Genomic DNA, 26,876 nt, shown 5'->3' with positions numbered 1-26,876 from the left:
AGAGTCCTAAAGAAAAAAGTATTCCTCTCAGTCTAATTGATACTTTGCTAGGTAGTGACTATGGACAATAGAAAAAATAATGTAGTTCTTGGTGGAATGAGGAGTAGAAAAGACAGGAGAGATAATTTTATGTTATCAGAGTAAACTGAGGTGTAAGAGTTGATAATATGTACTGATTATAAAATTTCTGAGGCAGTGAAGCTCTTTCTAAGCACAGTTTAAAAACAGGAAAGGCTAGTGGGTACTATTGTGCTTCATCATCAATCATCATAAATGTTGACATTATTTAAGAGTTTAGTTTTTCCACAAGCTGTGTCATGTAGAAGCACTTTAATAGCTGGAGCAGGAAATGTTTTATAGTTTCCAAAGCACTGCCTCCCAAAGGCAAAATAGGATATGTTTTTCTGTAACTGAGGTCAAGGTCAAACTTAACACCTCATTACTGACAAACTTCATTTGTGATAGTCAACTACTACATGGAGCTACTAATTGGATCAAGTGTTTTATTACTGTTTTTATCTTAAGTGGTGAGTTTGGAGACAAACTGTTTTGCAGTATTTTAAGAAAATTCTTGGCTTTTTTTCTGTAATGAACAAATTTATTGATTTGCTGTGTGGCCCATGCATTTATATCCCAGATGCAGCATACTATGAGTATCAACTGTCAACTGTGCAGTAGGGTATTTTCATTTCTAAAAAAAATGCTGCCAGTTCAGTAGCTGGGCTCCTTGTTTCCTCAAAATGTGCTAAAAAGTACCAGTTTACAAAACACTTCAAATGCCTTCAGAATGATCATAAGAAGGTACCTCAAAATGAGTCTCTGTTTTACTAAGACTCCTTTAGAAGAATGCTAAGTGTGAGGACAGATTGCCTTTTATTCAATGTGCTTCTGAAGTGTCATCTCAGAATACTTTTTTAACTGATGGTATATTTTAATAGGCTACTCTAAGCATTTCTTATCAAAATATCAGCCAGTCTTGTGTTGCACTACAGGTGGTAAAAACGTTTTTTAAAGCTTATTTGGTAGTCTAATATACAGCCTATTGTATAGCATAGTAAAAAAAGTGAAAATTAAATATTAAAAATATTATATGTATTTCAAGAGAGACTGACCCAGTAGTTTTGAAGACTTTTAGTCAATGCAAATCCTGACACTTCCCAGAAATTAATTTTTTTTTAAAATCATGTTTCAAATTTTTCACAATTCCAGACTTTTAGGTGCAATCTGTTGTTTGGTTTTTTTTTTTAGTTCCATTGTCATGATGAAATTCATTAAATACATGTATTGATTGCAGTGTGCATGAGGAATACTGATCAACTTTTTTCTCCACTTTTAAGTCCATTGAGATGTTTCTTGGAGGTATTTAAAAAAACCTTTTTTAGAGGTGTCAGCTTTCTAATTTGCTTTTTTGGCTTGCTTATAAAAGAACAAAAGCTGAGGAGATCAGACCTTAATGCTGTGCTATTTCCTTTCCAGAATCAGCATACAGAGAAAAGTCTTATATTAAATGCAATTCCTAACAATTAGGTTGATATGTCCTGAATAGAATTTGAAGACAAAGGCTGTGACAGCTCAGCAAACTATTTTTGTAGTCTGACACCATTAAAAGAGTGCAAACTAATAGATGCTCTGAGTTCTAGTTTGGGAATAGTTTTTGTCTACTTTTCTAAAAAATAATAATTGAATCAAGTCTCATTGCCCCAGAATTTAGAACATTACATGGAAATGTATGGTGTAAACCATTCTTCTTTTGAAATACCTTTTTAGTAATTTTTAGTTACTTCTAGTTTTTGCTAAGGCATATATTTAATAAATAATTTGCCTGTGATATACAGTCAGTGTCAGTCCTTGCTACTTAATAGCAATAATACTTAATCAACAGACATAAAAGTACCTTTTTTCCTTGAAGCATTAAGTAGAGGTCTTTTTTATTGATCAGGTTTGCAGGTTGGATCAGGGGTCCTGAATTTAAATCTAGCTGGATTAATTTTAATGACTGACACATATCAGAGCCTGCCTTCAGGGGAAGTGTGTCTTCAGCAAGGGGAGAACTCAAACTTGGCTTTAGAATGTTCAGACTATTAAAAATTTAGCTGTATGTTTTGATTGTAAAAACAGCGTTTTAAAAAAACCTTGTGTAATATGGGATTCAGACATGCTAGTGTGACATATGCTTTTGCTTTTACCCTAATATTCAACAGGAAAAGGATTTTGTTTTTTAGAAGAACTTGGCAGATATAACTTAAAGTTTTGTAGGAGTTGTTATAAGCTTTATTTCTGAGAAATAAACATCTAAAAATAGTGCTTTTTTTGAAGCACGTGAGCTGTCTTTGTATAAAAGCAATTACAGCTGCTGTCTCATGTGACACTTTATACGGCTGGATTTATATTGCTGGTTTTACTTCTAAGTCTTAGTCAAAAACTTTACTGGGAGGTGGTCTAGGCTTCATATATTTTGGCAGCAACATTTTAAAGTAATTGTTTAAGTAATTGTTTAATTGTAAAAGTAACTGTAGAACTGAAATTGATCATGTAGTGTTGAGAACCTGTCAGAGGATTTGTTCTATAATCTGTAATCAAAGTCATCAATTATATAATGTGAAAATATGGGTAGGCTTTGCTTCTGTGAATATGTGTATGTTTCTCTTAATTTTGTATATTTAGAATAAGAGTTGTGGGTGGTGATGGACAGGAATATCCTGAGAGGATTCTTTTCAGAAAAAACACTGAAGTAGTAAAACCATCATGTTTTGTTCCCTTAGTTGTTTGGAACCTTAGCCTGCAGTGATATGAATTGCAGATGATAGAGGTGCAGTAGGCCATTTGAAAGTAAAAAGGTCTTTTTGACCAAAATAGTCTCATTTCATCTTGCTCCAGTGTTTAGAAATATGTATTCTGCAGGTTTTAGGTAAACACACAGACTCAAATACCTCTGATGAAGAGAGGGTGTTGATCGGCAACAGAGGGAGTTTGGTCCGTAAACAGAATGTCAGTTGGAGAAGATGAAGGACAGAGTTAGACAGGCTTGTGTTTCAGCCTCTGGCATAGGAGCTGTTTGTACCAGTTCATAGGATTAACCATGCAATGCTAAAATATTTACATGAAAAGTCCCTGCATCGTCATCTCGGGTGACGGGTTGCCCTGCTCTCTGGTGTCACGTTGTATCTTGGCCAGGGTGCTTGCAGGGCAGGCAGTGAGGCAGGACCTGCTGCAGTGCCTTTTCACTCTTGTTTCTTCCACACGTAAGTAGTGCATTGTGAGTGAGCATCTGGCTGAGTCTCAGGTACTTCTGATCCTGTGTGTCTGTTTACAGTGTATTTTTCCAGTACAGTGTAGCTTTCCAGCTCCCAGTGACAAATAAAACAGCCCGGTGCTGAATAGCGGTGCTCCCTCTCCTTCAGTCAGTTGCTAGATCTCTGTACAGTTTTTGCAGGCTTCTTGTTCTCTTGTCAGCCACTAGTCTCTTGAATCTAAAATCAGCACAGGGTAGGACAGTTTCGGTCTGAACATAAACTGTTTCCTAGTCTGCAGTATGTTATCTGTACATTAGAAATAAACACTTTGCCTTGAAAGCCCTTAAATTCTTAATACATTTCATGAACTACTACCCAATGGGTTTCACTCTTTGACCTGAACTTAATCTCTGGTGGGAATAGAAGGTTATTTACCAAGTGTACTTATATTTTATTTATATTTACAATTTTTCCTGTTCAGTCAAGTCCTGTTCCAGGAAGTGCAGGATTATGAAAGAAGGGTTCCCTCACCTTTCCAATGATGTGTACTGCAATTTCTGTATATCACTGCAGTGTTTCAAATCTGCACATTGCACTGCCAATTTACAACTTAACACCCTTAGGCAGATGTGAGGGATTAAAAAAAAAAATAAAAAAATCAGTGTTTTGAGGTCAAGAGTGCAAGACAAGATTCCTGCTTGCAAGCATTTTGATTTTTTTTTTTTTTTTTTTTTTTTTTACATTTCCTGCTGTTAAGTTCTCATAAGAGAGGCAAGATTGGATCCTCTTTAAAGCAGAGCACAGATTTTGCTACTTTATGTATTTGGGATATAGAAGATATGTCATGTTTGGATTTATTTTATTTTTAAGGAGGAAATGTTCATGCTGATCAGTATTCTTGTTTTCTCCTTTTCTTTTATTCACTGATTTCAAATGTAGTAAATCCTTAGAGATGTGAGTGGAATTTGCCTTTTATCTATACATAGCTGAGCACAGTGGGATCTTAGCCTTGATTGTGGTCTTGGTCAGCAAAGATTTAAAAAATACTCCAGATCAAATATCAGAAAGGCGTACAGGCTATTTATTGTGTAGTTACCTTCTTTTAGTGCCTTTATATGATGTGTTCAGTGAGAGACAAATTTTATGCAACTTGGTTTTATGGAAATACTTAGATATAAAATACCCTCTTAATTTTAAAACTGCACTGTTTGTCTTGCATCCTAAGCAATTTCAAATGTTACCTGTGTTTGTAGATGAACTGGATTTGTGGCTTCTAAGTTTGTGTTTGTATGCAAAAGCATTTAGGCTTGGATCTAGCATTAGTAGCTTGCACATTACTTATGGCTTTAAAGTTTATTTTCCTTCCAAAACGCTTTTCTAAAAGTGAAGTGGTTTTGGAAACATTTTGTCTTATTTTAGCTTTCTTCAGAGCTTCAGTCTTTCGAAATCAGTCCAGCTTAAAATCTCTTTAAAAATGCTGTGTATCAAGTCATACAAGCCCTAAATTGCTGCTGGAGTTTGCGCTCAGAAGAAGTGGTTGAGACAGTCGCTATTTACTAATGATGGCTTCTAATAATGGCTTTTTCGATAAACACATTTGTCAGATTTGTTGCTTCAACTTTTCTGAACTGCGGAGTCTCTTGAGGTCTTGCCTTTGGCATTGAGGTGCATGTTGTATTTTAGTTATGAACTAACATTGTTTTCATTGTCCTTCTTTCCCGCTGCTGCTGCTGCTTTTTGTGCACTTGCTTCTTCCTGGCCTGGATTTTTATGTTTGCTGTTCTTCATTCCTCAATTGTATGTGTACACAGCATCATGGTGAGAACAGAGACTCTCCTGGACTATCAAGTAAGTGAATCCTCTCTCCTACATTATGTTTGCACATATATTGATAGTAGTTAGCAAATATCTTTGCATATAGATGCTGGGATAAATACTAGGTTTTCTTCTGTATCATAACTGATACAGTTAAACTGTGATGAAAATTTGCTGTCGGAAAGGTGTTTTGCCTGGCATACCACTCATCCAAATGTTTCCCTACCATAGCCTTTATTTTTTTAGTGGGAAAGGGTTATTCTTCACATCTCCCAGTCATGGCAAGGAAAAAAAAATATTTTATATTATTTATCTGGAAGAGAAAAAGCTATTTTTATCAGTTTGAAATTAAGTGTTCAAATGCTATTGTAGTATAGATAGTAAAGATATGGAAATAATGGTTCAGAAACAGTTTTTTATTTTTGAACTTGTCAATTTCTAGTGCTATGTGTGGTTCCCTTAATTTCAATAATATTAAATCTTCAGAATCAAACAGGTGTATATATTCTGCAGTTCTTCAGGATTGGACCTGGTGAGGTGCTAGGGAAAACTTCAGATATATCTATGCGTGTACATACAGCCAAAGACTTACTGGTGCCACTGGCAGAGTAATTTTGCCTGGAATTAAGAGTTTGAGTATGTGGGGTAAAAAAAAAGGTACAGGCATAAATTGTTTCCTTTTTCTATGAGAAATCTGTGCAGAAGCTGTGGTCTTAGTTTATATGGCATATTATAGACATTAAAAAACAATGTTGAATTGAATTGTCATAAGCCTCTTCCTGTGTATGATGTCCTTGTGCTATTTTCAGTGGTGTAGGCACTTTCATAGGCTCATTATAGAAACAGAAGTGGCAATCTGACACTTCAGATTTTTTTTTTTTCATAACTTTACCTGAAATAAATTTGCTATAAAGACCCCAATTTATGTTTCTTCTAAGGTATAAATTGTACTGACAAATTTTTATAGTAATAATTTGATGACCAGTATGCTGAACATGAACAAAGTATGTATTGTCAACTCTAAACAGTACTGTTGGTATTAAAATATGACCTCTAAAGAGTCACAGGGAGGCTTTGATATTTACTATTTGTTGTTTCTTTAAAATAATGCCTTGTCTTCTCCCTCACCTCAGAGCAAATTGTCTGAGCATTAGGATGAGGCATTTTGCAGGAGGGGGGACAACTTCCTCCTTGTGGTTGCTATGGTGTGGATAAATAGTTATGTTCTTAACTGATTTATTTCCATTTGTTTAGTACTTTTATGATGCTTTGTGTAAAAAGGAGATTTAAAAACTCTCCTGCCAATCACAATTCAGCTTTATAGATGGAATTTATCAAAATCCCACTTGGTTTAAGAAGTTAACCTTTAATCCCCAGGCATATGAAGTGCTTGTCACATGGTGTTATATATTAGGTGGTACATAAACTCTGTTTGGTAGGAAAAGAGCCTTTGTGACAGTTCTAGGAGTTGTTGCAGGGCCTAATTGATAACTAATGAAGGAATATGAATTTTACAGAGAGCTTGTAGCTTGTAGTCCCGTTAGTGTGAGTCACCCCTGCTGAATGTAGCTCATGCTTTAGTAACGCTCGTGTGCAGAGCTTGCTTACGCTCCAGTTACTGGCAGTAAGTGCTACCTGAGAGATTATTGCATTGTGACAGCTTAAAGAAACCTTTGGAATTCCCATAGCTTAAAAAAGAGTTAGCAGTGCTGCATGCTGCCCATTCACAAACAAGCCTTCTGCTGAGGTTACTCAGGAGAGGGTTGCTAGTGCAGTTCCTGCTGTGGAGCCCACGGTGTCACCTGCTGCAGAAGCTGGTGGGGGCACCTGCAGAGCACAGTAGGCTGAGAAATCCCATCCCTGCAGAAGCTAAGTGGCCAGTGGCTCATCTAAAGGAGTTTTCAGCTAGTTGGCTGAAAGTTGGCCCTCCGTCATTGCACTGTACACCTTAAATCTTTAAAACAAGTATAGCTCACTCTCTCTGCAGTGATGTATTTTGTGCAAACCTGTGAAGCAGCTGTTTTCTTACCCCCCTTTTTATTTTCACATACAAGTCCTTCTGTGGTACAGTCCCTTCGCAAGACTTCAGTGGCTGCCCTGCTCCCCCCTTTCCCTTACTTGTAGTTGCAGGACAATAAACAGCTAGTTTGGTTCAACAAGAAGAGCAAAATCAGACACTACTTTGAAATACCAGCCTTCTGGCACTGATAGACTTGAATTCTGAGTTGGTAAAATGAGCTTGTTGCCTCCCTTGTCCATTTCCCCACATTTTTCCTCAGCAGCAGTTCACATAGAGTATAGTTTGTCTGGAGCAGAGCTTTAGATGGCTTATCTCTTGTAGAAAAATAATACAGGTGAGTATACCGTAATCCTTGCAGAATCATTCAGGATGGAAAACACATTTAAGAATCATCAAGTCCAACTGTTAACCCAAAATTGCCACAATGACACTGCAGGAGTCCACCACTAAACCATGTCCCCAGGTGCAGCATCTATACATCTTTTAAATACCTCCAAGATTGGTGACACTTCCCTGGACAGCCTCTTCCATGCTTGAGAAGCCTTGTGGTGAAGAAAATTTTCTAATATCCAATCTAAACCTCCCATGCCACAACCTGAGGCTGCTTCCTCTTGTCCTGTCACTTGTTACATGGGAGAAGCTGCTTTTCAGGAAGTTGTAGAGAGCAGTAAAGTCTACCCTGAATCCCCTTTTCTTCAGGCTAAAACAACCCCAGCTCCCTCAGCCATCCTCATCTGACTTGTGCTCCAGACCCTTCACTATCTTCCTTGCCCTTTTCTGGACACTTAAGCACCTTTTTATTTTTTCATACTGCTTTGTGTTCATTCCAGGTTTTGCTGCAAAATGTTTGCACTACTGTAATAAGAGTAGTGATAAAGCTAAGAAGGCCTTTGTACTTTGCAGAGTCCATCCAGAGAATAGAACTTGTTTGGTTTGACTCAAATCTTCTGCTGAACTTTTAAGGAAAGCTTGGGAACTCTTAAAATCATCAGTGTTGTAAGTTCCAGTCTTTTCTTTAGTAAATGTTGCTTGTTTCCCTCTTTGAGCACGTTGTCAGTGTATCTGCTTTCACACAACAGGTGTTACAGGGACAGTCATTCTTTGACTGTGAAAAAAGTACAGTTTTGTTGTGTGCAGCTTAACAAAATGTACAGAGACTATAAAACAGGATGGCTGGCCAGGTGATCGTAGAAATAGGTAAGAAGATACCAGAGAAGTTTTTCAGACTGATGAGGAGAGTAACTCTTCTGCTTTAAAACTTTGCCTTGACAGAATTTGTACATGATTTGTATTGCTAAGACTTGTTTCTTGTGATGTATATATACAGACATTCATCTTGGCTTTCTGGGATGTTGGTACAGCTTGATCTGGCAAGCTGTTTCATGGGTTGGCTGAGTTGTGGCTAGTTAAACCAAAAGCTATCACAGAAGTGGCAAAGAAAAGAAGTATTTCAGAAAATAAGCAACAGCTCAATGCTGTGTCTGTATTGAGTATCAGCCTTTCCAACCTCATGCTAATTTTTGTTTCCATCTTTTGCCTCATGTCTTAGACCAGTCTTATTGGCTTCTTTCTGCCATCCTCTCCAAAGCAAATATCTGGTTTGAAAACCTCAGTTCTTAGAATGAAATGTTTCACAACAGAGCAGTTGAATACCAATATCATAAATGACAATGAAGTTCTTAATAGAAATCTGTACACAAGCACATAACATCGTTGAATGAGCATTCATTTTGCTTTTCAGCAGTGGTAACAAACAGTGATGAACTGCCTGTAACTCCAGGAAGAATGAACCAGCACCAGGGGAGAGACGCCTACTTTACTCCAACCAAAGAGTTACTCCAACCATGTCTCAGTCCAGGAACTACCCATAGTCAAGGTAAGACAAAGTTATTTTTTACAGAGGTTTTAAAGAATTTAAATTCTGACATTAATTATCTGTCCCAAATACTGGTTCAAAATCTTTGCCTTTTACAATAAAGAGATAAGGAAAAAAGCATATTGAAACTTTGTATGTAATTATTTGTATCTTTGTGTTAATCTGAAACAGGAAAAAAATTCTTTATATGATGGACTAGTTTATTAAGGCATGCTGTGATTTGTTTGATGGGAGAACAGTCCACATGATGGTAAATGATTATTTGTGTGTAGTCCTGTAAAACCCATGGTAACTCTTTTGTCAGTATTCAAGTTGTGTCTTTATGCAGCAATGTTATGATGTACCATAAGTGGGACTTTTGTAGAAAGATATTTCAACAATTACTTCTACTGAAGGACCCTTCTCTGTAGGAAAAGAAAAGAAAAAAAAGGTCTCAATGCTATTTTTTGCTAGGTTTCAAGCAAGGTCTCTCTGCCTTGCTAAACCTGTTGAAAACAAGCTCTAGATCCACAAGAAGCGACGGGATGGAAAGTGGAAGATAAACTATTCAAGAAACAAAAAAACAAGGAATAGTGTCTCTCCTTGCACTTATTTACATTTGAAACTACTTGCATTTATTGCTTAGGAAATCACTGGACATGTTTCTTGGGGTGTGTGAAGTTCTTAGTGAAAATTTCAGGCTTTAAAATTCTCTTTCCATATTACTATTGGCAGCTGTGCTAGTCATCCATACTTCCTTTAGGTTTTTTTCATGAGCAGTGTTCCTGAAATGGTTTTATATTTTTAACTGTTGGTATTAGTCTCCCTAAGTGCCATAGCTTGCTTTGTCAAAGTAATAGTCCTAGTGTTTCAGAGTAATAAAGGCAAAGTCTTAGGTAACTTTGAATCATATTCCTGTTTTCCCGTTCAGTTCTATTAGACAAGAAAAAGACTTTGAAACAAAGACAGTTGTTACTGTTCTGAATCTGGTAGTATTGAGTGTATTCTTAAGTTACTATGGTAGTATTTTTGGTACTACACACAGCTAACTCAGATATATTTTCTAATTCCTGGTGTTATCTCAGGGAAACAGCACTTGATGTCCTCTGGCTTGTGTCAAGTCCAGAAATATTTTCTGTATAATAGAAATATAACTTGTTTGTAATTTATATTATGTTGAAAGAACTTTTGGTTATTTTCTCTCTGTACTGTGTTGTATCCTGTGCTAGACAAATGCTGGAGTTTTATAAGTGTATCTGAATATTCTAATAAATTCTTCCTTTTGATATTGATGTTCCCACTAAGTTATAAAGTCAAACCATTGCATTTTTTCAGGGCGCTCACTCATAGGAAAATCATTAAAATGGGCTTGAAAAGCACTAAGACTTGATTGTCCTACATCAAGCTCCTTGCAAATATTAAGTTTTCTCTCCATTTGTTGTTTTTTTTTTTTCCCTTCTGAATATTTCAGGACTTATATAAGTGAATTTAAGGCAGTTACATGTAATTGTACCTTTTCTAGCATCAATCATCACTGACTTAGTTTTCCAGAAGCACTACTAGATATAAGGCTACACTTTCATAAAACAAGAAATGTGGCTTGCATTCAATTTTAGTCAAGAAATGGTACAATGTGGGCTAGGTTTCAGCAACCCACAGTTGTCTTGCAGTCTATCTCCAGCTTGGGAGGTGATTTTTATGGAGTAGATTGACCAACATTTAAAAATTGCGTGAATATTCAGTGGTACTTATTCCTAATTACAATGCAAGGTATTCCTAATTACAGGCAAAATTATGGTGCTGGCAAAATGTGAGCTTGTTATATTGGAGATGTCATGGAAGCCTGACAAATATGAAGTAGAACAGAGCTTAATGTGATGGAATACTTGAGGCTGACTGTTGTAATAGAAATCCTTTTAACCAAGGTCTTTACGATGTGTCTGCGGTACTCTACAATGAGATAGGAAATGTTTAGCTACAGAATTTGAAGGCATTTGCAAGGAACTAAATGGAAATACTTTTAGTCACTGACACCGAAGTCATCCTTAGGAGATGAGTTATGTAAATAATTCAATATCATGTTAGGCACAGAATACCAGAGAATCAAAACAGAAAAATGCATGATATAATCTACAAAGAACAGATTAAATAAATATAAGGGAGAGCTGTGGCACAGGTACTTAGCCTTTGCTGCTGGGCAGTTGGATGTTGTGCGATGCTATTGGGCCACTTTTACTTAGGTTGTTTCTTGCTGCCTGAATTAAAAGCACCTGTGTTGCAAGGCCACTTTGGCATACAACTTGTAGCTCAAAAGCAGGTGAGTTGGAATGAAACAGAGCCTATGATGGGGCAGTCTCTGGAACAACCAGCACTAACTTTGGTGTTAATGTGGAAACCACCACAGTGGCTGTCCAGCAGCTGTCTAGGGACAGCCATGCTCAGTGACCATTTTTTGGTAAATCTGGAACAAGCTTAACTTGTGTCATCTGCTTGTGTTTCAAGTAAGATCCTAATGACAAGTATTACAAATATGGTTAAAACTATATGAGTCTTAATGTGAGGGAGAGGAGATTAACATCAATTTGAGCCACTGTTTTATTTGGAACAAAGAGACCCATGTATGTCAATGTGAAGTTGTATTTTATCATTTTAGGTGCTGCTGTATATAAATACTGTGTTTTAATTTCTGGTAATTTCTGGCCACAGTTCTGGATTTCAGAAAGCTTCTATTTTCTTTCAAGATATGTCTTCCTCCTTCCTCACTCCCGTCACTCTTGTGAGATGGAGCTTAGTATGTTGTCTAAGACACAGAGATAGAGATCGTTTTCTTGGAGTCCAGTTCAGTTTATTTTATAAATGTAGAGTACATTTTGATCTGGCAGCATTGTCTAGTGATTGTTCAGCATAGGTCTATTTAAAATGTCACTGTTCTATATGATCTTTGCACTGTTTTACAAAATATTTTTAAGATCCTTGAAGTTACGCTGTCCTTTCTTTTGAGGCTGAAGTAGCTTGCCTATGAGGCTGCAGACTGGCCTATAGAAAGCTTTAGCAAGGTTGTTTGATGGAAGTGTACTTTTTTAAAAAAGGGATGGTGGAGATTTTTCCTGTATGATTTTAACTTGAATTTTAATTTATGTGAATTTAATTTATTCCTGCCTTGCGCATCAAGTAGTTAACTAGGGTGTCAGAATAGCCTAGTCCTGATCACAGTGCTACAACTAATGTGTCTTGAACATACTAAATGATTATACTGTGGTTTTTTTGTTCAATATTTTATTTAGACTTCTGAGACTTGGAATAGGACCTAAATAATTCAGTAGCCTTTTGATGGAAACTTTAATGAGCTTGGGGAGGCAGTTTTATCTGTGGAGCTTTGCTTATGTTTGTGGGTTGGTGTGTCTTTAGGCTCTAGTGGGCAGCATGGCCTTGCCAACTGACCGACACCATATTTTTTTAAGTGTAGTGCATACATGTTAGCACTGCTAAATCATCATTCAGTTCTAGCAGCTGACACACAGATTGCATGATGCTAAATTAGCTCATTTTCTGTGTTTGCATTCAGTGGTTAAAAATGTTATTAACTATTAATGAGCAAACAACTGAACTTCCATCGAGCTGACTTTTGCTTGCTGATGTCATTTATGTCAGATTATCTTTGGTAAATTGAATTCTTGTAGACCTTATTAACTGAGGCATAGTGATCTATTCCTTTATTTCTGCATTAATTAATTTTATCAGTTATTACATGAAATTTATGAAAAAAGTCAGCAGTCTCCTTATAAATTATTATTAACGATGTTTTTAACTTACCAATATTTTCTTAAAACATATTTTAAACCTTTTATGAAGACAGCATAGATGCTTAAATAGCAATATTTGTGGTAAATAGAGGAATCTAGTTAAGATAGTATTATTAAAAACTCTGTAATAGACTGCTTGAGAATGTCAGACTTTTCTGCATTTTTCCTGTCTATATTCAAAACATCAGTGAGATGCAGGTGAGGTGAAAATATGAGCGTGTCCTTGTGGGATGTGTGTGCCCATATGGAGTCTGACAGGAGATAAGAAACAGGATCTGCCTTTCTTTTCCAGCAGAGCAGTAGTAGTTGTTAATTCAATTTGCAATGCAATTAAAAATATATTGTGTTTCGTGACTGAGAAACAGAAGTGGCTTAGGTGCAGGGAGGAGGGTTGACAGTGGAAACAAAATTACATGTCTGTCATTGATGATGATTATGATGATCACCATGAATTGGAAGGAAGTGAAGGTGATGTTGGGGAAGGGTGAGGGCATTCTTGGCTGTGCTGAGCTTGTGCTTTAAACAGCTCCAGAGGAAACATTTAAAGGATATGCTAGTGCTAGGATTTTAATCCACAGGATGCTGCATCTTTGGAGAAAATAGGAATTTAACTATTTTTATATGTGAGAGAAGGTGGAAAGCGAAGAATCGGGATTTTTAAGCAGTATGTCCTAGTGAAGTTATTAGCTGTTGAAGGGATGAGATGCCTTTGGAGCCTTAATGACTGAGAAAATACCAAAGTCGGGTGTTACTGACTGTGTACCCAAGGCAACTAACAAGTTAAAGCTGGTTTGTTGTTGACCTGTGCAACTTGCAGCTTTAAAAACCCCATTTGTTTCAGTTTTTTGGCTCAGCTGACAGCAGGAGCAGTTTGTTTCACTGGGCAGTCACGAAGGTCTCGGAGTTCCTGACTCATCATCCCTGCTCTGGGTTCCCAGTGGTCAGTGTGCAAGGAACCCTGGAGTTAGAGCAATGCAGCTGCTCTTAACCAGCTGTCAGTGGACTGATGGAAGGAAAGATGCAGCCCTGTGACAGTGAACTCAGAGCCTTTTTAAAGTATTGGCAACTCTGCCTGAGACAGGCACTTGGCTGTGGTGCTCTGGGCACATTTCTGCCTAGAGGTCACAAGAGCCTGTTCTTTCATATGGATGCATGGGACTGAAGCCACAGCAGAGGGGAGCTGTCTTGGAGCTGGGAAGAGAAATCCCACTGCCCGTAATTCCAGCAGATGGATGCACTGAGCACAGGCGAGGCTGTAAGTCCACTGGGAGTTGATCACTGCTTAAATGCCAGTTTGTGCTGTTGTTTTTGGGTTTTTTTTCCAACTATTGCTTTCAGTGTGTTAGTAATTCCTTTGGATGATAGTATTTGGCTTGCAGATGGCAAAATCTTGCCAATCTATCTGGTTCCAAACCAAGCTGTTTTCTGGATAGTTGGATTACATTTTATCTTTAATAGTGATTTCTGTTTTTCTTTTCACCTTTCCTATGAGTTTACTCTCTACCTGTAGGCAGACTCAGTCATGGAAGTAACTTCATGCAGTCTCCTGTTTCCCTTCACTATATCTCTTCTTTGAACAGAGAAGCTGAAGAATGGCTGAATAACTTACTGTATTGACACAGTAAGAAGAGCTTATTACTAAGCATTTTATGCTTTGTTACTTCACTTCATCTTCCCATAAGTCTGTCTCATTGTCTCACTGCTAAAGAAAAAACTGTTAAAGGTCTACTTGAGGGTCTTCAAAAAGCTTTTTTCTTAATACTTCAGTATAGACAGCAAGTGTTGCTTCTGAAGTAAGGCACCTTCTCTGCAGAAGAAATGCATTCAATATCTTAGAGAAATGGTAACACTTTTTCTTTCTCCTGCCACATAAGAATTCTTTCTAACACCTTAGAGTCTTGCCTTGCTTTTGATGATGAGGAAGTTTTTTGTAATCAACAGTGTGTGGGAGCCATGGGCACTGGTTGTTCTTTAGGTTGTATTGGATTAATGCCTGTCATCGTGCCTGTCATAGGTTCTGAGTCTGGGGACATGGGCAGTCACTTTTCAGTTTTTTGACAGAGTTTGGAAGTGAAGCCCCAGTTCCACAAAACTGTTTACCTTATTAGGAGTAGCTTTAATGATGCTTGTCTTAAATGGGATGTGAGCAAGGCTCTGGTCACAGTAGGAGGAAGGAGCTTGAGCCCTCCTGAATAAGCTGATCTTAGTCTGTGTTATAGAACTGAATTTCTTGTAAAAGGTTTTAAGTTCTGCTGTGTGTGGTTAGTCTCCTGAAAACATTATCCTGACCTCCTGCTTTCTTACTGTCATGCATACTCTGGCACATTCCTCTCTGCAAGTCATTGTGTTTATTAGAACTTGCCATTTCTGAAATGCTACTCCACCCAGTATTTATGGCTTGGGTAAATTGCATATACTGCTTTCTGTGTGGGTTATAACTTTATGAAAGTGTGGTACTGGGTTTAAAAGGTGCAGCAAGGCTGATTGCTGTGAAACATCTCAAGCAAGTTCTCTTTCTTCATGACAGTCTGTGCAGCACCGGCCTATTTGAACCTGAGCCGTGACTTTGAGAATTTCCTCAGGGTTGAGATGGCAGTGTTGAAACCTGAACAGTGAGCAAAGCCATTTACTCTGCGTGGGAGGAGCTGAGCAGGCTGTTAGCAAGTGAGGAGATGCAGCCAAGTACAGTTGCCAGCAGTGCATGGGCAGACTTGGTGGTCACTGGTCACCACTCTCAGGCTTGCATCTGGAATTACTCCTCAGCTAAACTGTACTGGACCTGGGAACACCAGAGAACAGAAGAATATTTGGTGAAAGAAATTTGCCTTTCTCAACTACTTTCCAACTTGTAGTCTTATTGTTTAGGTGTAATTTTTTTTTTTTTTTTCTGAATCAAATATCAGTGCTGAAGGCAAGTATATCTTTAATATCTTTTTTATTAAATAGGAAAAAAAGACTTTTACTTGAAATCCACATGTGAAAAGCAGGTGTTGGATAAAATCTTCATAGGTATAATAGTCTACCTGTTTTCTTTTTCTGTCTTCTTCATGCTGCAAAGAGTGTGTTTATACTGCATGTGGAGAATTATTTATGACCTTTCCATGGACTGGGGGGAGAATTCTACTGGAAAAGGTAGTAATGTTGATATGTCAGGGCAAATGACTGTCAAAATTGCAGGGCAAGTCTAAAAGGCTTCTGCCTTCCTCTACTACACCAAGCTTTCCTTCCTCTTTCTTTTTTCTCTAGCTTTCACAGAGTTTGGTTTTAATAAGATTTTGGCTTTTCCTTGGGTACCTGTAAAGGGAAAAGGATTATTTTTTTTATTTTGCATCACTAGGTATAGTTATATTACTGTATCGGCATCAATTTGTAGAATGTGTTAGTTATTCTGAACTTCTAAAATCTCTATAAAAAGAATTATTATACTGAAAATTCCTCATTTGCGTAGTCCAGATAGATTTGAGTTCAATTTCATTGAATTCATGTCTTTACAATTTATGTCCAGAATGTTCAGAAGTTGTCGGAACTCCACATATCTTCTGCTTGACTTTGTTTTGTACACTGAGATTTTACATTTTGCTCCAGGCAGTATCCTGGAAGAATATCTTAAGCACGGGATTAGGATTGGTTTTTCAGCCAGCATTTACTATTTGCTATTGAAGAAGCCCTAATTCAATATCTGCTGTGAGAAACATGTTTTGTCCTTTAGAAAAATAAATTCATTAAATAAGTTTTCCTCTTCTAAAGAGATTGCCTGGGAGTGGATTCTTCCCCTTGTGCTCCCTCCACACCCTCCTGCCCCGAGATACATGAACTAAATATTTTAGTAATGCAGGGATTTTTGTCTTCCTACTGATATAGGTGTTTTATAAATCAGAAAAAACGGGAAACTTTTTTTTCCAGTTTCAGTGGCATCCTTAATCTAGTGCCTCCTATCACGACTTAAACTTCTGTTACGGAAAAAGCTCCTATATTCATGTGCAGATACACTGTGTCACACACCTGGTGCCTTTAAGCTGAAGTGCAGATACTTCCCTGTTTATGCAGGCTTTTCTGCCATGTCTGACTTAGGCAGTTGGACTTGGCTGTAGTTCTATCTGTATCTGAAACTGGTGTAAACTTCTAAGCTGTGTATGTGTATGTGTATTTATTTTTAAATATATCAATTCTTAAGGCACTCAAAACTAATATCAAAAGGATAGAAGGCTGCCTGGGACATTAGTCTAAGATCACAAAGTTTGATTTCATCAGAAGATGGACCTATTCTGTCTGAATTTATTTTCAGGAAGGAGAGAAGAAGAGAAAAGATTTATGCAGTTTTTTGGTCTTTGTGGGGGAAGGGGTGAGGAAATGGAGGAGGAAACTTAAATTAGATATTTTTCTTTTCCTCCTCTTTTTTAGTGGTGAGACAGAGTAATATTTTGGTAAAGGGCTCAGAGCCTTCCTCTCCTGTGTTGCTGTTGAGTTAAAGCAGAAGGTGCTTAGAATAACAGCTAACAGCTTCCTTGAGTGGAGAGAGCCACAGAGAGGGGAAATGTAACCTTATCCATATTGAAATTCTTAATTTTATCCACCCAAAGAGTTCAGTTTCAGTTCTAAATGGAGAAAAGAGCATAGGAAGGAGAAAAAGGTATTTTAATCTGTTCCTGTTTACAATTTGGCTACATAAGCAGAGTCAAGGGACCTGAGAGAGCATGGAGAGAAGTAAAGGAAAGGCCTTCAGGATTATGTTGTTTCCTGAAACCCCTGGAAGTACAGCCACTTCTTAGTGAACATAAGATGGCAGAGAAGACCCAGCTGTGAAAGAAGCTGGTGGGCTGGCAGGTAGGGCCCAGCAGACCAAGTGGTGTGTTGTGGGTGTCTGTAGTGTGTGTGACCCAGCCACTCGGGTAGGAGAGAGACATGGAAACCAGGGTCAGCAGAGTGTTCTGGGCAGGGTCATGGCCCTGACTCTGAAAGAGGAGAGCAGCCCCATTAACTGGGCAAGGTAGGTCTGTAATGAGAGGATACAGTTCCTTCTGTCTGTAAGGGGAGTCCTACTGCAGCTTTCTCTTGATTTTAATTAGAAAGAAAAGAAAATGCATATTCTGAATAGATTTGGACCAAGATATTTGCTCTGTTATGTAGTTAAGACAGATTTGGAGAGGTGATATGGAGCTGTGTTTATTAAAACAAAGCAAACAAACAAATAATAAAAAAAACAAACCAAAGCCAAACAGAAAAAAATGGTTGTATTCTCCCTCCTTGTATTTCTTCCTCATTGCCCAGCCACACTACTCCTTTAGTTTTTTAGCTGCTTTTTCTGTTCCTTCTGGGACATCTGGACAAGGACTGTTTCAGCTGAAGTGAGACACAGGCTTGGATAAATGGAGACAGGCCTGAATACATGATGCTTATCCAGTTTTTCCTACTCCCTGTGCTTAAGTGGATAATGTTTTTCATATAGAATATAATGGTTTCTATTGGTGGCTATCCATGCCTCATCTTTGGTTTTTTTCTGGTACATTTTTTTACCTTGTCATATGCTGGGAAGTTAACTATACTTCTTTGTATAAGGAGATGGAGTAAATAGTATTATTTGAGGATTAATCATGTTCACGCTACTATTGATTTAATTTAGGGCATGTGATTCACTTTGTAAGAAAAGGAGACATCTAGTATGGAGTAAGGTAAGAACTCAAGTTCTTATTTTCAAGGCAAGTCTTGGTGTCCTTTTGTCCTGTTTTTTAGTAGAGAAGGTTTCAAAAGCTGGTCAGAAATAAGATTTGATGGGAAAAATAGGATCAGCAGAGAAATACCAAAGTGAAGGAAGTTCCACATTTGCAGGAGGGTGGATGTGCACACTAACCACTGCAGCAAAGAGGTTATGCTGCTGATGTAACGAGCAGTGGATGAAGGTGGTTAGGGAAAGATTATTTGGCTTTATTCTGGTAGCTGCCAGCAGGAGGAGTTTGGATCAGCAGATTTCTAGTCTTGAAGCACAGTTTACTGGAATCTTTTTTATGTTTAAAATTTAAGGTGGCCCATTTAAGTGTTTTATTCATTGAATAAAATATTTGGGGCATTAATAATAAAAAGCCTTTTTTGTGGAGATTATTTAGGGCAGCTCTTCTGTGAGTCAGGCTGGTTTGTATATAAAAATATGGGAGAGTTTTAAGAAGAAAAAGCAATTGCCTCACCTTTTAAAGAAAAATAAGAAATAAAAATGTAGAGGCTATGTCTGTTGACAAAAGTTAGTCAGGTGAGTGACTGAACAGGAAAGTTCAACTTAGCTGTGTAATGCAAGCAGTTGACTCCCTTTTTTGAGATTCCCTTAGCATACCACAGTATCAAACAGGGAAGCCACAAAGCTCTTGAGCTGTCCATTGTGCAAGATAAATTTGGGACTTGAAAGACTAACAGGAACTTGATTTAAGGAATCCTTAAAACATATATACCATTAAAAAATGATATGAAGTGTGTTTCCCAGGAAAAAGGAGCTGAAGCAAAGCCATTCCACTTTAAGCATCCTAAGGGCTTTGATGAGAGGAGTATAGTGTTGCTTGGCTTGCTGCTGATTTGGCAGCCTCTGTCTCTTCACTGCATTTTTCATGCGCGCCCTTCGTTTGTTTCTTTTTTTTTTCCTCTTTTGTATCCTACTCATCAGAATGTGAGGTAAAAGGCTGCTACTGCAACACTCTTGCTCCAAGCAGCTTATGCTAACCAGCTTTCACAGAGAACATAATCCTTACACAAACACCTTAACTCATGAAGGAAGAAGGTCCAGTGCGACGTAGGTTTTCTTCATGTGCTGGGATTTCATCTGTGTTCTCTCCGAGAGCTGATGGCCGAAAGCTCGTCCGGAATGCTTCATTTGGCGGATATAACGAGCTCTCTCCTGCTTTACCAGGTTTGTTTCAGTCTTGCGTTTCTTAAAATGTACAGAAGCGAATATAATTTCCACCTCAAATTTTCGCGCTTGAATGGCAGTAATGTACTGAGATGTCGGTAGAAATCAGAAAGAGTATTGCTTGTATGTATTTAGATAACAGCTCTTTGTAGTGGTGAGATTTGCACACAGGGAAATGAGTAACTTAGATTTTACACTGCCACAAATCTCACTTCAAAATACATTGGTGTATTTCAGACTGAGTGGAATGTTTGTTTTGGTTGTTTGGGCTTTTAGAACTGAGGTTCTGTGATGTGGTTTATAAATGCTTTCGTCTCTTGTACTTTCCACCGTGTGCCCCCCTTCCCCCCCATCCACATAATGGATCTGCTTTGAAATTGTAAGGTACAGCAGAAGGTTTTCATTTAGCTGTAACTACTGGGAGCTCTGCAGGCTGGTCATCAACAATTTGACATAAAATTACAAGATAGAAAATGAGGGCTAAAACCATAGCCTTGCCAAACTCTGAAGTGCAAGTGTAGTTGAAGACTTACAACCCCTGAAAGGGCTTTAATCTCCTTTTGCTCAGATTTGTTGTTTCCTGAAAATCAGTACTGGAATATTGAAATTAATTTGTATATCATCGCACATCACTGTTCATAATGTGCTTCTGACATAGGTACCTGAATTTCAGCAGTTTATTTCAGAAAGCCTCAGTGCTTGAAAATGTGTTACAAGGTCACCCACTCCTGAAGGGGATCATAGTACAAACTGTGCATTCTTTCCAGAAGTGCTCTGGTTGTGTGATTTGTCTTGTGCATGCGCAGAGATGCACTTTATTGTGTAGTCCTGCAGGGCCAGGATGTTGGGGGGAAGGAAAGGGGGAATAAAATAGTTTTCACTTTCTATTACGTGCCTCCTGCAACATGGCTCACTGAATTTTTAAGCCCTGGTTCTCTCATTGGTTCTGAAGCCCTGGAGCAGAGCATGGGGGATGTTGCAGACACCATGTTTTATTAAACTTATTTTATCCTGGAATGCTTTCTTTCACTCTGTTTTAGGAAATGATTAGCCTTCTATCAAGAATCTAACACTGACTTTTATTCAAGCTGCTTACAAAATAAAAGATCTCAAAACTTGAAAGCATGGGGTTGGCAACTAGAGAGGTGCTTCCTACCTTTAAAATAAATGTGTAGTCTGGTAATTAGTGGAAAAAGAAAAAAGGGTCTCATTGTGTATTTGCTTCCTTTCTGTATAGAATTCTGCAATTAAAGCTGATGAGTGTTCACAAGCAGACAATGAATGACTACTTAAAATGCAGAACAAATAGAAAGTGTTTTTAATGAAAAAATTCGAGTGTGTACATAGAATTAAAAAATGCTTTCTATTTTGGAATCTTCCGTATATTTCTGAAGAATTTCAACATTCCTAACATGCTTAATGGACATTTTTTATATACTCTTTCAGACTGGCTTAAGCAAAGAGTAATTGTCTGTTTTAGATATACTCACGTGTAGTTACAGTGATGACAGTCTCTGGTTATTTATTTATTTTATATGGTGCTTACAAAAGAAACCACTGCTGTTAGAAAATACATAAAAGGACTTTGCGTACTTTTCTGATAGCTTTGCTCTCAAAGTCCATGGAGGAATCTGAATTAGTTAATATGGGTTTGTGCTCTTAAATCTGGTTGTGAACAAGCTTTTGAAAGTCAGTCAGTTAAAAAGATTATGGTTCCCTGTGTTCAGTTCTTTAAAAAGATTTTTCCTTTTTTTTTTCTGATACGTTTATTATATAGCACCAGTATTGATAATGCCCACTAAGTACAGCTCATATTTCTTCCAGAAGCATTTTCCAGCTCAATTACTTGTTCCTCAAAACTGCATATGCACACCAGTAATCTAATCAGGCTGTTCCTTTCTTTTCATTTGGAAGTCAGTAATATTGTTGCTTGGATTGCTGTTTTAATCTTTTCATGCATTGCATTGCTTTCTTAGTGTTTTTTCTGTGTTTGAAAAAGAGCCTCCAGTGGATAGTAATTATTTCTTTTATGGATAAAATAGATCTGACATTAAAAAGTAACTTGCTTATTTTCTGATGTATTTTTCTCATCTATCATAATTGCAGATGGCATTTATTGAGAGGCACAAAACCAGTTTTTGAGATGTTAAGAGTTGTGGTTGGTTTTGGTTTTTCCCTTCCTTCAAAACTGACTGAAGGGACAGATTGTGGGTGCAACTTTAAAAAGTGTGTTATGCTTAAAAATTGAAATCTATTATCTAGACAGTTTATTTTGAAACTGTATCCTGCCACAGTCTTTATTCTAATAGTCTTTATTTTTGCAGTGTATATAGCCTTGTTTTTTGCCAGCAACAGTGTTTTGAAGTTTTTGGTTTTGGGGTTTTTTATTTATTTTTTTTGTTTTTGTTGTTACTGACTACACAATCTATCTCAATCTCTAAAGCAGCACTATTTGATTGACCTCTTGTATGCAAGAGTTCTGGTTCCTCTGTCAGGCTCTTAAATATCTCTGAAAGCTCCTGATGAGTTTTAATGTAGATTTTCATGTGCAAGTTTTGGAAGAACATTCTGAGTGCTTGCAGTGGGAATGCTTTAATGGACAGTTTCCCTTGGCTTCTGAGGTCATACCATGAACTGTGGCTGACTGCACTGGCATTGGGATCATCTTTCAGAGCCCATGGCACCTGTGCTGTTAAGATAAGGAAGATCACACTGGGATAAAGTCTGATGTTTAGATGTGGTGTTGCTTCATATGCAATAGCTGATACTCAGAACTGCTTTAGATAGTACAGTAGTCCTAACTCTAAATACTGCTTTCAGGATTGTAGATAGAAAATTATACTTTTCAGGATGTAGATAGAAAAAATTCAAAGGATTCAGTAGAGAGGAAATTACAGAAAGGGACTGTCTTCAACACCTGAATTTCTATATTGTGAAAGGTAGGCTCAGGTTATTTCATTAAAGAGCTGCTGATTGAGTTACAAGGTGGGAAAGAACAAGTATGCTAAAATATTAAACTCAAAACCACTGCTGATAAATATTGAGAAACTTGAAACACTTTCTTTTTCTTACACCCTGCTTGTAGCCTCTTGTGCTCTGGCAGTCTCTGCTCCACACAGCTGTCTGTATTGTGAGGTTATTTCAGTACACCGAGGGAGGTTACCAGGAGGATGGTGGGGGATGCAAAGCTGGATGACTGGGTTTACTCACAGACTGAGATGGGGCAGTGCAGGGTGTTCCAGGAGGTGCAGCACCCTGACTTTGCTTTGCTAATGAACCCCTGAGAGAGTCCTTTTCTGTGCTGTGGGTGAGGAGGGGAACAGTCCGTGTGGTGGGTAATCAGCTGTCATACACACCTCTCCAGCCTGAGACGCTGAAAGCGAGGAGGTGAAATTCATGGAAATGCAATTGAACTTTGGTCTTTGTGTCCAGTTCTCTGGGACAGAATAGTTCTTTCTGGTTTCATTTTTTCTTGGTGATACTGATGCAAAGATTGTTTGTGAAAATAAAAATTGTATGTCTGTTGGATAAGGATGTGTAAAGTCCTTAAAATTGTTGTGCTTTAGAGAGCAAGCTTGGAGTTATAGCTTCTCTTATATAAGAATGATCCTGACTTAGCATTTCCTTGCTGATTCCCCCTCACTAAGGCTTTTGTATGTGCCATTAAATAAACAAAAATGGGAAAGTCATTAGAAAATGCCTGCATTGCATTTTCAGTGGGATCTTTGAGGAATTTCTTTTGGCACTGGATGAGGAGAAATCCTTTGCTGTGGTTCTGGTGTATGTTTGACTGCCTAAGTCTGGCATTGAATCCAGTAACTTCTCAGTGAAGTAAGGCAAGTGTAGCCTCTGAGGCTTGAAACGACCTTTGTTTTGTTTCATGCCTGATAACTAGTGCTGTAGAAAATGTGCTTTTGCATTTGGTATTATATAGGAAATGTGGTTTCTGGTGTCTGGAGTTTTTGTGGATTCCCTCGTACTACAAATCTTCTGTCTGTCAAAGTACTTCTTCCCTGTTGTCAAATGGTCTTCTGTGTTACAGGTTTTCATTAGCTGAACGTATCTATTGCAGATGTGTTGGAAGAATTTAAAAATGAAGGATTTGATGAAGCCCAGACGTGGCTTCTATGAAGATGTGTAAAAGTTGTTGTATGTGTACAAAAAGATGTGTAAAATGTTGTAAAGACATGTAGGGCTTTCTTTCTGTGAACATAAAATGAGATACTGTACTGCAGTACATAATTTTTAGAAATGTGATCTTAAAAAGGAATATCTACACAAGGTAATAAATATCAAGGGAGAAAAATCCCCAAAAGACTGATTACCAAATGAAAATCAAGAGGAATTTCAAGATTCCTCATGTAACGAGATCAACCTAATGCTCCTTTAACTCTGAATCTTCTCAGGATGTGTAATTGTGAGAGTTCTGTCTTAAGAGTTTCTGGTTATTATAAGCCATGTAAGGCTGAAGATATTAATAATAAAAATAATTCCTACTATGGGCTAACTACCCAAAACTGCTATAGAAAGTTTAAAATTCTTTCAAAATTCATAGTTGCCCCTCACATACACATTTTCCCCTGAAGAATGTGAAATTAAGGAGTTTCTCTGGTAAGTCTTCCCATTTCAGGCATCAGAATACTGATTCCTGTTTCAAAGTCAGGACCATGCCCAGAGGAATGCTCCAAAGCACTGGTGGTGTCCATGGGTGCAGCGTGCCTGCTGGTGCCGTGTCTGGTGCGGTGCCTGAGGGTGCACTGTCCTGCTGGTGCAGGGTGTCCCTGCTGGTGCAGTGGCCTCTCATGGGCACAGCTCTTGGACACCCCTGTGCCAGGCTTCTCAGCTGCCTGGGCTGGTCTGAAATCCATGCACGACTTCATGGTCTCATCTGCCTCCTGTCCAGAGGGTGTGTAAATAATGGCATGTGGACTTGGATAAATGCACTGTGCAATTCCTGCTTATAAAAGCTTTATGCTGCCACCACCCTCTTCAAATAAAATAGGTAAGCGAGTGAGATCTGTGTCCTGTAAGCACAGTAAGCGACTTTGCTGCGAGAGGGTGCCAGGCTCTCAGTATATGCTCTCTGGCACACAGCGGCTGTGTGGCAGCACCCACACCAGTGTCCCTATTTTCCTTTGTCACATGGACACCAACTTACTTTGCTTTTTGGATACTGAGGAAGTGTGGGGTTTGTCAGAGAAGAGAAATACGGGATTTTGACAACTGTTTCATTATAAAACCATGTAGCTATGCTTCCTCAGGGTCAAATGGAAAGTATAAATTCAGGGCTAATGGAAGGAACTTTTTCCATTTCCTTGCAAAAAAATCCTGACTGGTGTTTTTAATCGGATTTGCTTTCATGTAGGCGGTATTTAACAATTATGTAGCTACAGAAATGAACAAACAAAAAAGGGCTTTATTTATAAATTTTCTCTGTGCCTGCATGTATGCAGGTAGGGGAGAATGAGAAAATAAAAGGACAAAAGTTGGCACGTTATATTTACAATTCATTGGGTTATTGGATCAGATGCAGCATTATCCCAATACAGTGGACTGTTCTTGCCTCTTAGTGGCAAGTATTAAATTAGTGTATACTGTAGTAGCTGGTATGTTTTCAACTGATAAGACGGATTGGTATGTATATGTTATTTGAAAATCTGATTTACTTGTACTATGTTATACTAGATGCATTGGAAAATTTATTTCAAAAGCTAGTTTGTATAAATTTTGCTAATGAATTTAAATAATTTGCAACAATGCTGTTTTTTCTTTAAGGTTTTGACAAAGGGAAGGATGATGCATCACAAAGTAAAGATGATTCGGCGTATTCTATGTCAAAAAGCAAGGTAAGGAAAACAGTCTCCTAACCTGTCTTAAAAATGTTGGTGTGTGAAGGAGTTACACATTTTAAATTAAAGGCAAATTTATTTAACTTTTGTTGTAGATAATCCTGAAGATTACTCATCAGATTCAGCAATAGATAAAGATTAAAGGGAATCTCTTAATAAAGTTCCCAGGATGACATCACATCCAAATTTGTGATTCAAAGAAATGAAAATTAAATATGAAATCTTCTTGCTGTCATCTTGGAGTGGGAAGTTGCCTTGCCATAGATTTGAAATTGCCTTGCCATAGAGTTTAAAGGCTCTAACTTACCCAGCTGTGTGGTTTTCTATTTTCTGCTGGGATGTCCACTGTCTTTTTAAAGAGGCAGATGTGATAACAGACACTTAAACAGGCTGTTGGGGTGCAGCAGGTGTGGGTTGCTCTGGAAGGTGATGACCTGATTTTGAGCACAGCTAGCTCCCAGGGGAAAGGGGGAAATTCCTGCTTTTTGCTGCTTTTGCACACAGCTGTTCCCACAGCACTCTGTACTGGGCTTGGGCAGGACCCCTTGGAGATAGGATTTGCACTTGAGGTCCTGACACGAATTCTCCTGTGGTATTTGATATATCAGAGCTATAAAGAGAAACATTACAAAGATACTAAAGGAAAACAAAGAGACTTAAAAGATTTCCTGGCTTAAATGGTGTTGTTGAAATTGAAATGGGATAAGCAGTTCTGTTTCTGCAGCTGATGCAGCTTTGTTGTGTGTAGCTAAGCATTTCAAACTGTTGGTGTCTTAAATGTGACTTGGAATCACAAAATTTTGTATGTTTTTGCTTTACTGCATACTAGAGCCTCACTTGTCAGGGATATAAGGAAATATACTTTACTATCTTGTGATCAAAATATTTATATTGGTCCAGAAACTTCAAAATCAGTTTGACTTGGAAATCAAGTTAATATGATCTCTTTTGACATGGATTTATTCTAGACTCCTAAGAATCATTTATCTTGGACTATATAATTCCATTTTTCTCTCCCTTATATTTATTTTTCTTAATTCTTGTGTTAACAGGATCTTAAGTCTTTGGGTTCTTTGCTATTACATTTTTTTTGCCTTTATGTCAAAGATGAGACCAATATTCCTACTTCTGCTAATACATGTTTTTCTTCACTTTTTTTTTTTTTTTTTTTTTTTTTTTAAATGCTGCATCTGGGGCTTAATTTTACTAGTGGGAGTAAAATAGCAGCCCTTCTTCCTAAGGGACTATGGAAAAGCAGTGATGGGACTTGCCCTGGAATCTGGTACTGAATGTACCTTGCTGGGAGTTACAGCAGGTTCTCTTAAGGTGTTTTCTTCTAAATTTTTTATCCCATCTGCTTTGTGTAGATGTAACGGTGAGAAGGTTACTGGCTTAAAAATATACAGACTGCT

At 37.8% G+C, this 26,876-nt stretch overlaps 1 protein-coding gene across 8 annotated transcripts in view; it reads left to right on the top strand.

Annotated features, from left to right (window-relative positions):
• The window catches only part of OSBPL8 (oxysterol binding protein like 8), an 83,592-nt gene that overhangs the window by 29,474 nt on the left and 27,242 nt on the right, over nt 1-26,876 (top strand). Inside the window, exons 2-6 of one of the 8 annotated variants that reach the window (XM_015628262.1) lie at nt 5,045-5,081; nt 7,972-8,064; nt 8,618-8,713; nt 8,810-8,944; nt 25,391-25,461. In XM_015628262.1, the coding sequence (XP_015483748.1) occupies nt 8,695-8,713; nt 8,810-8,944; nt 25,391-25,461 (225 nt within the window). In that variant the 5' untranslated portion in view covers nt 5,045-5,081; nt 7,972-8,064; nt 8,618-8,694. Of the gene's footprint in view, nt 1-5,044; nt 5,082-7,971; nt 8,065-8,617; nt 8,714-8,809; nt 8,945-19,458; nt 19,616-25,390; nt 25,462-26,876 lie in introns of those variants that run through there. The other 7 variants (XM_015628264.1, XM_015628265.1, XM_015628260.3 and 4 more) reach the window with 7 other exon arrangements.

The sequence above is a fragment of the Parus major genome, chromosome 1A (assembly GCF_001522545.3).
Source record: "Parus major isolate Abel chromosome 1A, Parus_major1.1, whole genome shotgun sequence".
Classification (NCBI taxonomy): Eukaryota; Metazoa; Chordata; class Aves; order Passeriformes; family Paridae; genus Parus; species Parus major.
Note: the sequence above shows the minus strand (reverse complement) of the source record. Positions and strands in the feature narration are given on the sequence as shown.